The 15,584-nt window shown below is 55.5% G+C and overlaps 1 protein-coding gene across 2 annotated transcripts in view; it reads left to right on the top strand.

Moving 5' to 3' along the window:
- The window catches only part of LOC122380018 (nascent polypeptide-associated complex subunit alpha, muscle-specific form-like), a 48,657-nt gene that overhangs the window by 20,853 nt on the left and 12,220 nt on the right, over positions 1–15,584 (top strand). For both annotated transcript variants that reach the window (XM_043362749.1, XM_043362748.1), the window contains exons 13-18: positions 813–970; positions 1,363–1,462; positions 1,784–1,930; positions 2,303–2,360; positions 3,270–3,561; positions 3,905–5,434. In XM_043362749.1, coding sequence (XP_043218684.1) covers positions 813–970; positions 1,363–1,462; positions 1,784–1,930; positions 2,303–2,360; positions 3,270–3,561; positions 3,905–5,434 — 2,285 coding nt within the window. The remainder of the gene's footprint in view (positions 1–812; positions 971–1,362; positions 1,463–1,783; positions 1,931–2,302; positions 2,361–3,269; positions 3,562–3,904; positions 5,435–15,584) is intronic.

Raw genomic sequence — 15,584 nt, 5'->3', positions numbered from 1 at the left:
ATGAAGACTTGGCACGACGGTATTGAGTTTGCATTAAAGATTATTAGAGGTAGAAATGTCCTTACGGCTAAACATTGCGTTCTGCTAAATTTCAATGACAGGCGTGTATATCTGTCTCTCCCACAAATGTTTCACGTATCCTGGCTCCAGCTGGTATCAGATGAAGCCGATGTCAGTATTCCAGAGAGTTGATCATTTACCTTGTACCGGGCGGCCGTAGCCGTTTGTGTTCGCTGAGTCACGGATACGATCTGCGTAGTATTTATCCCGCATGCCAGACGCGATCTTATGTCGATAATGAACTCTCAGCGGGGAGGAAAATGGGTGTGCTGCTCCGCGTCTAGTGTGTCATGCAGCACGCCGGTCTAAACGGGGTGCTAAATTGTAGGGTTGGCTGGTTGTGGGTTTGTATGAGCTGTAAGGTTGGTAGTGTATGTCATATTTCCGATAATTTTCAGTTAGTCCTACCATGACCTGCTATCTCTAGTTAGTGTTTTTCCCATATGCTAAGCAAGAGCAAATGGGTGTTAGATGACTACGACGCCGCATATCATGATACTGACAATACTCGAGTCAGTAACTTACAGTGGGCACAACCACAGGCCTGAAGTCGCAGAATGAAGATGTGTTTGCAAGTTTGCAGGTGACGTCTTCCGTAACTACTTTCACCAGTGACATGATGTCGTTGGCGTGGCAAATCTCTCATCCACTAGACGTGCGCTGGCAAAAATGGTACCTAATACTCCACGTATAACAGGCCACGATGTTTCATAAGTTGTTTTCGTATCTGACATCTTCCTTCCCGTCCACAGAGGGCCGGCGAGTGTCGTGCCGGGACCTGGGTCAGGGCGACTGCCAGGGCTGGCTGCATATGAAGAAAGAGGGACGCGGCTTCCTTCACGCCGACAAATGGGCCAAACGCTGGCTTGTGCTGCATGGCCATAAGCTGTACGGCTACAAGGATAAGGAGGTACGAGAATGGACAGCTTGGAGTCGGACAGTAGGGCTGTTCGGTTGTAAGAGGCATATTCAAGATCACCGAATTTCATGAAGTATGTGCTCACTGCTCATCCATTGTATTGTGGGTCACAAGGGTCACAAGGGTAGACGTGATATCATGGGATATCGCGACATTGCTTTAGTACCGGGTGATGAATTGGTTCCTTATGATTTGCAACTGCGTCTCATTGCGTTCACTTCTGATAATCCAGTCGTTCGTGCTAGCCAATCGTTTTACTATGCAGCTTTATTCCCTCCTATATTTAGTGTCAACATTGCCAGCCTGTGTCAGCATGGGTCTGTTCTCTGTCTGCCTCTGACCGTCACGTGACCATCCCTCCCTCTTTCTCCCATCCGCCGCAGTCCCAGCAGGCGGAGACGCTCATCTCTCTGCCCGGCTACCAAGTGTCGCCGGCCAATGACATCCGCTCCAAGCGGCACGCCTTCCGAGTCTACAGTAACGGTCAGTTCATCAGCTGGGAAAGTGACGCGACGCAAAGGTCCCATCAGCAATCGAGGTGTTAACGTTAAACCACGAACAGTTGGATTATTTGCAGCTTTCAGTTACTGCCGGACAGACGAGGGGTTAGGACTACGCTAATGATAACCACACGCAATGATTATACACGTGCAGTAATACTATACAGTACTCTGAAGCCCCTGTCGTATTTATAAGGTCAGAGGTAAAGTCTCCTACCCTTTAAATTAAATGCTATCTTTCCCCGTATTTCCCCGTGAAGTGATAGCCTAGTCACCTCTTCTGTCTCGTTCTATGGTCCAATAGAAAGGTCGGTTGTGTTCGCATCCGACTCCCAGCTGGACATGACCAAATGGATGAACAAGATGGGTCTGTCGGCCATTGCGTACGACTCCACCAAGACGTTCACCACGGGAGGGTTCAGCAGGCCGGACCGCGACGGCACGCATGTCGGTGAGTGATTCGAGGGGATTTGATTGGGATGGGATAGGAAGGGGTGGATTAGGATTGGACTAGATAGTTTGGGATGAGAATATGGGGTGGGATGGGAAAGTGATGACGGAGATTGGAATGGATGGGATAGAGGAGGATAGGATGAAGTGAGATGGGCAAGGGGAAAGGAGAAAGGGACATGAGGAGGCAGGAGAGCTGGGTCCGGGAGGATGGGAGGGAGATATGTAAAATTGCTCTGGATGTTGCAATTTTATGGACCCGTCTTGTACTCTCTTTTCTTGACCTGTTGCCCTTCCTTGACGTTTGCATCCTCTGGAGATTTACCTGAAGCCTTTCTGACACCCTGACCGCGCTGTATTACCGTGCCGACAGATATGTACTTCAGCGACACTGATGACGAGGACAGCAAAAAGAGGACACCACTGAAACGGTGAGTGAACCTCCGGCCGACCGGAGCACTCTTAGGTGCGATTGAGGCCGAAAATCGTCTCATACCTGCAATTGTCTTGGATCTAAGGCCTATGTAGCGATAACGATGTTTTGTCAGGTTGTTGCCTAAACGTAGTTATCTTTCCCGTTGGATTGAATGTTTTCTGTAAGAAGAAAGCACCGAAGTAATTCTTCCTTGAGCTCCACATTCTAGCTTTCTTTTAAAGGGACTATCCCACCTTTAACATGGGGTTTGAGTTGAGATAGCCAAGTTTGCGGCGAGGTTCAGAAACCACTATCTATCTAGGTTGCATGGTTGCAACCCCCGCGGCCTCTTGGTGTGGAAGAAATTCGTTCCCTTCATTTGAAAATGGGCCTTGTGCAAGGCCCTATCTTCAACATGGAGCGACCGTTAGTGTGACGTCACCTCGTTTAGTCATTCTGATTTAAATGGGTTTGTTCGTTGAAAAATCGCTTAAAACTTGGTCTGAACTTTGTTGTGGTGCCTACAGAGTAAAAAGAATCAGCTTTATGACAGTAATGTGGCCTGGGGAAGGAGGTAATTTTGGGCTGTGACGTCACATATTTGAAAGTTTGTGTTCGGAATATGGGAAGCCTAAGATGTTTAATGAAAAATAAATGCCAGAACCGTGTTCCTGGTCATCCAATCTATAAAGTCGGGCACAATTTAACTGGTTTTAACAACATTTTAGAAGGTGGGATAGTCGCTTTAACCGACTGGAGTTTTGCTCCTGTTTGGTCACTCCCGTCTGTCAGCGGCGCACTTTTGCGGCATCTTTATGTAATAGCGGCGGCACCTCTATCTCCCTCGGTTAGCTTTGACTGTCAGTCTCCCTCACGCACTGTCTTTACTGGCGATCCCATGACACCCCTCCCCGTCTCTTCGCAGTCCCCCGATGCAGCGGGGCCGTGTCACCCCCTCACCCACCTCATCTCTGGACCGGGCGCGACAGAAGCTGCGCAATTGGCGCACCGGCTCGCCCGTCCCTTCAGCCGGTTCTCTCAGCTCCCTGAGCTCACTGGGCTCCGAGAGACCGGCCATAAAGAAGAAGCCCAGTCTACGGTTCCTAGCGCGTGTGCGCAGGGATAGCGGCCAGTCGGCGGCTTCTGTCAGCTCGGTGGTCTCTACAGAGGGCCAGCGGAGGGCCAGTCAGCCGGAGACGTCGGGGGATAGGGTGAAGGTGAGGGGACAAGGAGGGAGTTTAGAACGATGTTGGATGGATGGAACGACGTCGTGATGGTAGTCAGGCGGGGAAGTGGCAAGGGGCCGGGGCATTTGGCTTGATTCTAGGATATTCTGTAATTCTGAGCAGATTGACAGATCGACCGTACACGTACGGGCACTCGCAGCGAAAGGACAGCCCTTTCAATTTTGTTCGAACTTCGTGTCTGATTTCATGAGTTATTGACTACGTTGGCATTCATATTTCTCGAGCTTATCTGTTGTTGAACCGAACATGATTTTTATTCGCCCTGAACCTTGCATTTCTCTTCATCCGGCTGTTTTTTTGTTTTGTTTTGCAGGAGGTGATAACACCACAGAAGTCCGCCCCGCTGTCCGAGAACGACCTCCGACGGCTGGCGTCCCCCGACTCCACGCCATCTGCTCCCATCGAGAACCCTCCGTCACCAAGCGCCCCCACCCCCACCCCTGCCGCCCCCACCGTCCGCCGCGCCGCCACCCCTCCCGCAGTACCTGCCAAGCCCGCCTCAGTGGCTGCTGCAGCAGCGGCGAACCGACACGCGGGGCATACCTCTGCACCAGTATCTGTGACAGCCCGCTGGTTAGCATCTCCTGAGGACCCCCGGCGGACCTGTCGACCGGTCAGCCAGCCAGCGGCGGGCAGGGCGCAGCGGCCGGTACCTCCGCCGCGCCGACCGCGGTCTAGGGATCAGACGCCTGACTATGTCAACTGGAGGCTGCCTGGCGGACCGTCGACGTCCACACCGGCCGCTGGTGCGTCAAGTCGACAGACGGAGACGGTGATTCGCATCGGCGCCGGAGGACGCACGGAAAGAATCGAGCAGCGCGAGCGACGCCCGGCGGCGGCGCGGTCGGTGGAGAGCTCTCGTGGTCCGACAGCCGAAGGAAGGTTGGTTGCATCGCTGGTTAGCGGGACACATACAGTGCCCAGACCGGCGGCGGCGCTGCGACGAGCCGCCAGCGCTGATACGGACCGACAGGATCTGCCCGGGTATATGCGGCCGACAATCAGCAGTCGGGCAGGTCGACACAGCGACGGAAGGCTACGACCAGAAGAGCGTCGACCTCCGCTCTCCAAACAGCGCAGTGTGAGCACCTCAGGACTATCATCAGCGACTCTGCCGTCCGGCAAACGCCGCGCCAGTGTGGCCTCCGACCAGCCGGTACGGGCGGCGAGTGAGAATGGTGGGTCCCTACCGCGCCGTCCGCCTCCCTCCCGGCCCAGGGGACATACCCTGACCCGAGCGGCATCCGAGGGACCCCCAGAGAGGACCGCCACGTCGCCGACACGCGCCGGGCTCGAGCGGACGTCCGAGCCACCTCTGGGAGGCGCCATCCCAGAGGAGACGGTGGCTAGGGTCACGTCTGAACCCGTCACAGTGGCTACCACAGGCAGCAGTCCGGCTCACCCTGTGGCGCGTCCTGTGACAGTCACAGTCAGCCATGGAACCACTGTGGACACAGGTGTGGGTCAGTCGGACGAGCGCCTCCTTTCACCAGGCTCCAGCCGGCGGGGTGGCTCCGCCCCCACCCGGCCTCTCTCGCCGCCTGACGACCCACGCCGACTCAAGAAGACGTCACAGTACGAATGTCCCAGCTGGTCTCCCATGGCTCGTCACGCGGAGGAAGCGCGCATGAGGTTCGCGTTCGAGATGGATCTAGACGGCGGTGGGGACGACGTATTCGAACCGGCAGGGGTGTCACGGCCGCGGCCACCGCCGCGACTGGCCAAGTCGGCCTCGGCGTCTCAAGTGTCGATGGGCAGCGGTAGAGAGCGGCCCTCCATTACCATTCAGGTGCAGTCGGAGGGCGCCGCGATCGGTGCTGAGGAGCCACGCACGCCCAGGAAGGTAAGATTTGCGGTGATGGGGAGAGGGAGGCAGGGACGCTGGGAAGCGTACTCTATTCGGTTTACAGGGAGCTATTAGAGAGATAACTATAATAGTGCATATCTTTTCTTTACTGGGATACTTTTATGGGCATCAGCTACTAAATGCTGGGGCGGTTTCCGTACGCTGCTAATAATCCCCAAAATAGCGTAAAAATATATTTCTTGAATTGCTAGGAGGCTTTAAAAATATAGCAGGGAAGTTTATCCTGCGCTTTCATAGCCATTTCCTAACGTTATCCTTGAAGACCACTGTTTCTTCCTGAATTACTGAATCGCCTTACAGGAGTGTCGCCACGTGTCCTCTGGTATTTCACACGCCAACGACACTTATTTAGCCGGATGATAGACAAGGACTGTAGGAGAGCGATGGGTAGATAAGGATGGTGAGGAAGACGCCAGCCGCTGCCCGATTCCAGCCTCTCGATGGCGAGACCACTGTAATCGGACGGATCAACCGATACTCCGGCGCCTCGATGGCAAGGTTAGCCGGAGCCGACTGGTCGCACCCCTGTCTGAGCGGAGACCCCGCACCCGAGCCTCGATGGCAAGACCCGGGGAACGAGTTTAAGCTCAGTGACTCGATGGCGAGACACTGTGGCCGCCTCCCTCACACACCCCGGAAGAGGCCGTGTTATGAGTCCCGGATGGAAGGAAATGATCGGCTACTCGCACGCTGAGAAGACTCGCTGCTGTTCACTGTCCCGTTCCTTTTTCCACTGGTCCAGCTCCTCTCCACACCAGTTAAGATATTTCACTTGCTGTATTGTGCACCACCACCACACCACAGCCAGAGCACCACTTCCGCCCACACAGCGAGCACTTCCCCGCCGAGCATCCAGAACGAACTCCCCTCGAGCCCCGTGCGCCGACCCGAGGTCACCTCGCCGGCGCCCCGAGGGCAGGAGCCCACACAGCCAATCACGGGGCCGCTTACAATGAGCCAGCTCAGTGCCGGCATAGCCTCGAGCGCCACGTGGTCGGCCGGCCGCCGCATGGCCCGCTCGGTGGTCCCGGGCGGCCCGGCCTGCAGCCGCCGGTGCTAACATCCCCCCGCACCGTGTTGCACTGCAGGGCAACACTCACGAAAGGTAACCGGCGTGCTGCCGTACACATCGCGTCGCTGACACATATAAACCATTTCACATTCCAACAAATACGATGCTATTTTTTGAAACACCAGCAAGTATAACATGAAACAGAAGAAATAAAAAACACTTCAACTTTGTTAAGCAACGATTAATGATGGGGATCAGTGGCATATCCCCACCGACGTACCAAGGCGACTGGCGACGTCGTCGCTGCTAGACGAATCGCTGCCGCCCAAGCAGAAACCGCCACATCCGAGGAAGCTACCGCCCGAGCTGGTGTAGCCGAGGAGGTTGCCGCCGCCCGTGCTGAGGCGGCTGAGTAGGCCACCGCCGCCTGCGCGGAGGCCGCTGCAGCGCTCGCGGAGGCTAATGCCTCCCGCGCTGGAGATGGAGAGACGCTGGAGAGCCTCCAGACTCAGAGGACCCTTGGTCCTCCAGCGCTTGAAAGCGTTGTGTCAGGATCGTGTAATTCCCGCTGGTTTATCTCACGGTTGCGGAGATGCCGATGTGTTGTCTCTCCCAGCCCCTCGATGGCGAGGCCACTGGGAGCAGACGGAAGGGTCGATGGTTCGGCCTCTCGTTGGCGAGTTGACCTGGGCGTCATTCGACTCCGATGCCAGCATGCGTTGCAAGTCAGCTCGTAAATCTCTGCCAGTCTGTTGGCCACGAAGGTCTTGAACCGTCGGGTTTCATTACCAAGGTACTGCTGAACGACCTTGCTGTCCGTCCAGCAGAAGACGTCATCCGGTGGCTGAGTGATTTCACCGAGGACGGTAGCCACGAGACGCGCTCCAAGAACGGCTGCTTGCAGCTCCAGACGGACAATTGATAGTCGCTTCAGTGGAGCGACTCGGCACTTGCCGATCAGGAAGCGACAGTGGTGTAACCCATCGCTCGAAGTTGTCCTCCAGTATGCCACAGCGCCGAACGCACTCTCTGACGCATCGCAGAACACATGAAGTTGGCGTCGCAGTGTCTCTAGGCCGCTGGGGTTCACGCAGCGTTGCATCACGACTTCGTTCAGCTTCTCTGCTTCACTCAGCCACTCCAACCATTGGCTCAGCTCAGGTTCGGGTAGTGGCTCGTCCCACTCCAGATGTTTCCACCAGAGTCGCTGCATCATCATCTTTGCTCTCACGGTAACAGTAGCAGCAATCCCCAGAGGGTCAAAAATTGTTGACACTTTGCTGAGCACACCACGCTTGGTTGCACTCACTTCTTTGGCTTGGAGACGAAACCCCAATGTGTCTTCGTCTTCCTCCCATGCGATGCCCAGCGTCTTTTCAGCGGTGTGCGTGCTCCTGAGACATAGGCTCGCAGAGGCGCTGGCTTTCTCACTCTCTGGAACGCCTTTCAGCACAGCGGGGGAACTGCTTCTCCACTTCGTGAGGTGAAAACCTCCTCTCTCCAGTGCCTCCTTCACGTCAGCGTACAGCTGTTTGGCGGCGTCTTCCGTCATGCAAGAGAACAGGCAATCGTCCATGTAGAACGACTTTGCCAGTTGCTCGGGACTTCTGCTGAGAATCTTGTCTGTCTCCGCTCCATGGTCCAGAAGTGCTTTTCTCAGCACGTAGTTGGCCGTTGCCGGTGATGACTTCGCCCCAAAGATGACCACCTCCATCTGATAGACGTCAGGCTTGCGGTGTCGCTCCATATCTCGCCATAGAAAGCTCGATGCAGGCTGGTCTTCTGTCCGGATCCTCACCTGATGATACATCTGCTTGATGTCCGCGGTCACAGCGATCAGACCTTCCCTGAAGCGCATGATCACCCCAGGAAGGCTTTGTAGTAGATCTGGACCTGTGATGAGCTTCGAGTTCAGTGATACACCTTGGTATGTTGCCGCAGCGTCAAAAACGATTCTCAGCTTCCCTGGCTTGTTCGGATTCACTACTGCGTGGTGTGGCAGATACCAACGCTTCTCCTTCGGTTCGTCCGCTTCTTCTGCTGAGAGCTTCCTTGCGTGACCATCCTTCACATATCCGTCGATGATGGCTTGGTACCTTGTAGCCAGTTCTGGCTGCTTATCGAGTTTCCTCTCGATGGACTGAAGACGTCGGTACGCTTGGTTCCAGTTGTCCGGTAACATCGGTTCGTCTTCACCCCACAGAAGTCCAGCTTCATATCTGTCCCCCACCTTCCTGGTCTGCTGATCCAAGATTCGCATAGCTCTGAGATCTTCTTGAGATCGTGCATCAGAGCTGTTGATCATGGTGCCGAAGGCCTCGGTCGTCCACCAGTCATGGACCAACTCTTGCAGACCCTCCAGAGCGTCTTCGGGAGCACGTTGACGCACGAACATGACTTGCCGCATTGTGCTTGGAATCAGGGTGGATATCGATCCCGTCAGGGTCCAGCCAAAGTCTGTCCGGATAGCGACGGGCATTCCGGGGCCTCCCACCCTGACCTCTCGCTGCAGCACAGCTTCCAGAATGTTGGCACCAAGTAGGAGCTCGACGTGTGCGCCGTTGTACTGCTGTAGGTCCAGGTCCTGCAAGTGCTTCCAGCTGCGAAGCTGCTTGCTACTCATGCTGGGTGGGGCCACGTTCAACCTTGGCACAGACCACACCTCGGGCACGACGATTCGATTTCTGCTGGTCGCTGTGCTCAGAGGACTGACCGTCAGCTGAACTCGAAGAGACGACTGTCTGGTACCGCTTCCTTCGATGTTCTGTAGCTGCAGATTCTCTCGGACTCCAGGGACCCCAACCTCTTCCAAGACATCTTCACAGCAGAGCGATGTCTGCGCTCCCGGGTCCAGCAGTGCTACTACGTCTCTCTCCCCGTTTGGGCCGTGAATCCGCACCGGCACCAACTGCAGCAGTGTGTCTGTCGTCTCTGTGAGAGCCGTGCCGACGATGCGACTTCCTTCTCGTGCCACTGTTTTTGGTTGTGTTTGGCTTTCTTCATTACAAGCAGCGCTTCTGTCCACATGTATGAGTCGGTGATGAGATGCATTACATCCATTCAAGTTGCATCGTCTTGCAGAGCGGCAATCCCTCATGAAGTGACCCTTGTTCAGGCAGCCCCAACACAGTCGTTCCTTGCTCACTACGACCAGCCTCTCCTCCACCGTCTTCGACTTGAACTCCGTGCAATCCTGAAGCTTGTGCTGTTCCTTGCACAGGACACAGAACCAGCGACGTCGGTTGTTTTCCGTCTGGGAAGACGTAGCCGACGTAGTCAGAGTTGTTCGTCGCGCCGAGGTCTCCCGTGCACTCGCGGATGGCCTTTTCCTTTCTGGATCGCGGTTGTGGTTGGCTGAGTTTCTCAAGATGGCAGTCTCTGTCTCTAGCCACTTGCTGAAGATCTCCAGATCGGGCTGCTTGGGATGCATCTGATGCACTTCTCGTCCCCACTGGTAGGACAACTCCGCAGGAAGCTTCAATACTACTCGACGCAGGTTCTCGATGGCTCTCAGATCATTGTAGTGGTTCAGAGCGCGCAGCGTCAGCACAGTGTTGCTAACAGCTGAACTGAACCTCTCCACTGAGGCGATGTTGTTGATTGAAGGAGCTGGAGTTGCAAACATGGAGCTGAGATATGCTTGACTGATGTCGCCTTCTCGACCGAAACGCTCGTGCAGCCTTGCCAACGCTTGGTGATACATCTTGCCATCGAACAAGAATCCCTCGATGGCTTGATGGGCAACTCCATCTACTGCTTGTTGTAGATGCGCCATCCGCTCCGTGTCAGAGAGAGACGCCTGATCGTGAACCAGTGCTCTGAAGAGGCTGATCCAACGCGGCCACTCACTTGGATCTCCCGTGAACCGCGGCAAGCTGAGACGCGGAACACTGTTCGAGAAAGCTGCTGACATCCCATGAGGTGAATGCCCAGGCTTCTCTTGACCTTTGTTGTTTGATGTCCAGTTCTTTGGGTTCAAAGATGAACCATCTACTTCCGGTGCTGCCTTGGGTGTGTCGTTCTGTTCTTGTGATCTTGAGTCAACCACATTGTCGGGCGCGTCCCGGCAATTTGGTGTTTCGGTGGCTTGATCCAACCCCGTACATTCAGCAGACCCTTTGCTGTCCTTGATGGCGGTGTCATCGAAGTCATGTCGACGGTCCCAATTAAGTTCATCTTCCGCAGCGCGGTACATATGTAGCTTTCGAGCCGCCCTGGCTCTAGCCCTTTCTGCTTTCTTTAGTTCCAGTGCATCGTCACGTTCTTCTAAGTTCCATTGTTCTTGCTGTCGTAACTTCTCTGCTTCCAATCGCGCCATTTCTTTCTCCAAGCGTTCTTTTCTGATACGACGTGCCTCTTCGAGCTGTGCTCTAACATCGTTCACCTGGCGGTCGGCATCATCCAACTCAACTGCCGCTTCTCGTGACCGGACTGAGGCGGCCGTCTGTGCAGACGTGTGTGACCTGGCACGACTTCGAGCGTGACGGGAGGTGGCAGCTGATGACTTGGCTTCATCCAACCCCTGAAGATACTCCTGGATCTTCCCTTGAATAGCCGATTCTGCTTCTTCAAGATTATCAGCGTATCCCTGAGCTTCGTCCAGTTCTGCGTCATTGAGTTTGCTTTCATACTCCTGATGAGCTTTTCTCAAATCAGAAAAAGCTTCTTTCAGCCTTCCGTTTACCTCCTGGATGCGATCGCGGTTCCGCTGTCTTGCTATCTCTGCCTCTAACACCTTGGACACCCTCGTCACGACAGCCCTCCTGATACCACGCAGTCGTCGCAGATCAGCAAGCTCTTGATCTCTAACATCCTTAAAAGCTCCATCTGCAGTGGGATCGGGCCGTTTGACATCCTTTGCCTCTTCTTTTTCTATCCCCATCTTCTCCTGTTCAGCTCACTAGTCGCAATCCGGCCCGCGGAGGACCAGAAATGTCGCCACGTGTCCTCTGGTATTTCACACGCCAACGACACTTATTTAGCCGGATGATAGACAAGGACTGTAGGAGAGCGATGGGTAGATAAGGATGGTGAGGAAGACGCCAGCCGCTGCCCGATTCCAGCCTCTCGATGGCGAGACCACTGTAATCGGACGGATCAACCGATACTCCGGCGCCTCGATGGCAAGGTTAGCCGGAGCCGACTGGTCGCACCCCTGTCTGAGCGGAGACCCCGCACCCGAGCCTCGATGGCAAGACCCGGGGAACGAGTTTAAGCTCAGTGACTCGATGGCGAGACACTGTGGCCGCCTCCCTCACACACCCCGGAAGAGGCCGTGTTATGAGTCCCGGATGGAAGGAAATGATCGGCTACTCGCACGCTGAGAAGACTCGCTGCTGTTCACTGTCCCGTTCCTTTTTCCACTGGTCCAGCTCCTCTCCACACCAGTTAAGATATTTCACTTGCTGTATTGTGCACCACCACCACACCACAGCCAGAGCACCACTTCCGCCCACACAGCGAGCACTTCCCCGCCGAGCATCCAGAACGAACTCCCCTCGAGCCCCGTGCGCCGACCCGAGGTCACCTCGCCGGCGCCCCGAGGGCAGGAGCCCACACAGCCAATCACGGGGCCGCTTACAATGAGCCAGCTCAGTGCCGGCATAGCCTCGAGCGCCACGTGGTCGGCCGGCCGCCGCATGGCCCGCTCGGTGGTCCCGGGCGGCCCGGCCTGCAGCCGCCGGTGCTAACATCCCCCCGCACCGTGTTGCACTGCAGGGCAACACTCACGAAAGGTAACCGGCGTGCTGCCGTACACATCGCGTCGCTAACACATATACACCATTTCACATTCCAACAAATACGATGCTATTTCTTGAAACACCAGCAAGTATAACATGAAACAGAAGAAAGAAAAAAAAAAACACTTGAACTTCGTTAAACAACAATTAATGATGGTGATCAGTGGTATATCCCCACCGACGCACCACGGCGACTGGCGACGTCGTCGCTGCTAGACGAATCGCTGCGCCCAAGCAGAAACCGCCACATCCAAGGAAGCTACCGCCCGAGCTGGTGTAGCCGAGGAGGTTGCCGCCGCCCGTGCTGAGGCGGCCGAGGAGGCCACCGCCGCCAGCGCCGAGGCCGCTGCAGCGCTCGCGGAGACTAATACCTCCCACGCTGGAGATGGAGAGACGCTGGAGAGCCTCCAGACTCAGAGGACCCTTGGTCCTCCAACGCTTGAAAGCGTTGTGTCAGGATCGTGTAATTCTCGCTGGTTTATCTCACGGTTGCGGAGATGCTGATGTGTTGTCTCTCCCAGCCCCTCGATGGCGAGGCCACTGGGAGCAGACGGAAGGGTCGATGGTTCGGCCTCTCGTTGGCGAGTTGACCTGGGCGTCATTTGATTCCGACGCCAGCACGCGTTGCAGGTCAGCTCGTAAATCTCTGCAAGTCTGTTGGCCACGAAGATCTTGAACCGTCGAGTTTCATTATCAAGGCACTGCTGGATGACCTTGCTGTCCGTCCAGCAGAAGACGTCATCCGGTGGCTGAGTGATTTCACCGAGGACGGTAGCCACCAGACGCGCTCCAAGAACGGCTGCTTGCAGCTCCAGACGGACAATTGATGGTCGCTTCAATGGAGCGACTCGGCATTTGCCGATCAGGAAGCGACAACGGTGTAATCCATCGCTCGAAGTTGTCCTCCAGTATGCCACAGCGCCGAACGCACTCTCTGACGCATCGCAGAACACATGAAGTTGGCGTCGCAGTGTCCCTGGGCCGCTGGGGTTCACGCAGCGTTGCATCACGACTTCGTTCAGCTTCTCTGCCTCACTCAGCCACTCCAACCATTGCCTCAGCTCAGGTTCGGGTAGTGGCTCGTCCCACTCCAGATGTTTCCACCAGAGTCGCTGCATCATCATCTTTGCTCTCACGGTAACAGGAGGAGCAATCCCCAGAGGGTCAAAGATTGTTGACACTTTGCTGAGCACACCACGCTTGGTTGCACTCACTTCTTTGGCTTGGAGACGAAACCCCAATGTGTCCTCGTCTTCCTCCCATGCGATGCCCAGCGTCTTTTCAGCGGTGTGCGAGCTCCTGAGACATAGGCTCGCAGAGGCGCTGGCTCTCTCACTCTCTGGAACGCCTTTCAGCACAGCGAGGGAACTGCTTCTCCACTTCGTGAGGTGAAACCCTCCTCTCTCCAGTGCCTCCTTCACGTCAGCGTACAGCTGTTTGGTGGCGTCTTCCGTCATGCAAGAGAACAGGCAATCGTCCATGTAGAACGACTTTGCCAGTTGCTCGGGACTTCTGCTGAGAACCTTTTCTGTCTCCGCTCCATAGTCCAGAAGTGCCTTTCTCAGCACGTAGTTGGCCGTTGCCGGTGATGACTTCGCGCCAAAGATGACCACCTCCATCTGATAGACGTCAGGCTTGCGGTGTCGCTCCATATCTCGCCATAGAAAGCTCGATGCAGGCTGGTCTTCTGTCCGGATCCTCACCTGATGATACATCTGCTTGATGTCCGCTGTCACAGCGATCAGACCTTCCCTGAAGCGCATGATCACCCCAGGAAGGCTTTGTAGTAGATCTGCACCTGTGATGAGCTTCGAGTTCAGTGATACACCTTGGTATGTTGCCGCAGCGTCGAAGACAATTCTCAGCTTCCCTGGCTTGTTCGGGTTCACTACTGCGTGGTGTGGCAGATACCAACGCTTCTCCTTCGGTTCGTCCGCTTCTTCTGCTGAGAGCTTCCTTGCGTAACCATCCTTCACATATCCGTCGATGATGGCTTGGTATCTTGTAGCCAGTTCTGGCTGCTTGTCGAGTTTTCTCTCGATGGACTGAAGACGTCGGTACGCTTGGTTCCAGTTGTCCGGCAACATCGGTTCGTCTTCACCCCACAGAAGTCCAGCTTCATATCTGTCCCCCACCTTCCTGGTCTGCTGATCCAAGATTCGCATAGCTCTGAGATCTTCTTGAGATCGTGCATCAGAGCTGTTGATCATGGTGCCGAAGGCCTCGGTCGTCCACCAGTCTTGGACCAACTCTTGCAGACCCTCCAGAGCGTCTTCGGGAGCACGTTGACGCACGAACATGACTTGCCGCATTGTGCTTGGAATCAGGGTGGATATCGATCCCGTTAGGGTCCAGCCAAAGTCTGTCCGGATAGCGACGGGCATTCCGGGGCCTCCCACCCTGACCTCTCGCTGCAGCACAGCTTCCAGAATGTTGGCACCAAGTAGAAGCTCAACGTGTGCGCCGTTGTACTGCTGTAGGTCCAGGTCCTGCAAGTGCTTCCAGCTGCGAAGCTGCTTGCTACTCACGCTGGGTGGGGCCACGTTCAACCTTGGCACAGACCACACCTCGGGCACGACGATTCGATTTCTGCTGGTCGCTGTGCTCAGAGGACTGACCGTCAGCTGAACTCGAAGAGACGACTGTCTGGTACCGCTTCCTTCGATGTTCTGTAGCTGCAGATTCTCTCGGACTCCAGGGACCCCAACCTCTTCCAAGACATCTTCACAGCAGAGCGATGTCTGCGCTCCCAGGTCCAGCAGTGCTATTACGTCTCTCTCCCCGTTTGGGCCGTGAATCCGCACCGGCACCAACTGCAGCAGTGTGTCTGTCGTCTCTGTGAGAGCCGTGCCGACGATGCGACTTCCTTCTCGTGCCACTGTTTTTGGTTCTGTTTGGCTTTCTTCATTACAAGCGGCGCTTCTGTCCACATGTATGAGTCGGTGATGAGATGCATTACATCCATTCAAGTTGCATCGTCTTGCAGAGCGGCAATCCCTCATGAAGTGACCCTTGTTCAGGCAGCCCCAACACAGCCGTTCCTTGCTCACTACGACCAGCCTCTCCTCCACCGTCTTCGACTTGAACTCCGTGCAATCCTGAAGCTTGTGCTGTTCCTTGCACAGGACACAGAACCAGCGACGTCGGTTGTTTTCCGTCTGGGAAGACGTGGCCGACGTCAGAGTTGTTCGTCGCGCCGAGGTCTCCCGTGCACTCGCGGATGGCCTTTTTCTTTCTGGATCGCGGTCGTGGTTGGCCGAGTTTCTCAAGATGGCAGTCTCTGTCTCCAGCCACTTGCTGAAGATCTCCAGATCGGGCTGCTTGGGATGCATCTGATGCACTTCTCGTCCCCACTGGTAGGACAACTCCGCAG

The sequence above is a fragment of the Amphibalanus amphitrite genome, unplaced genomic scaffold (assembly GCF_019059575.1).
Source record: "Amphibalanus amphitrite isolate SeventyFive unplaced genomic scaffold, NRLGWU_Aamphi_draft 000090F_arrow, whole genome shotgun sequence".
In the NCBI taxonomy this organism is placed as follows: domain Eukaryota; kingdom Metazoa; phylum Arthropoda; class Thecostraca; order Balanomorpha; family Balanidae; genus Amphibalanus; species Amphibalanus amphitrite.
Note: the sequence above shows the minus strand (reverse complement) of the source record. Positions and strands in the feature narration are given on the sequence as shown.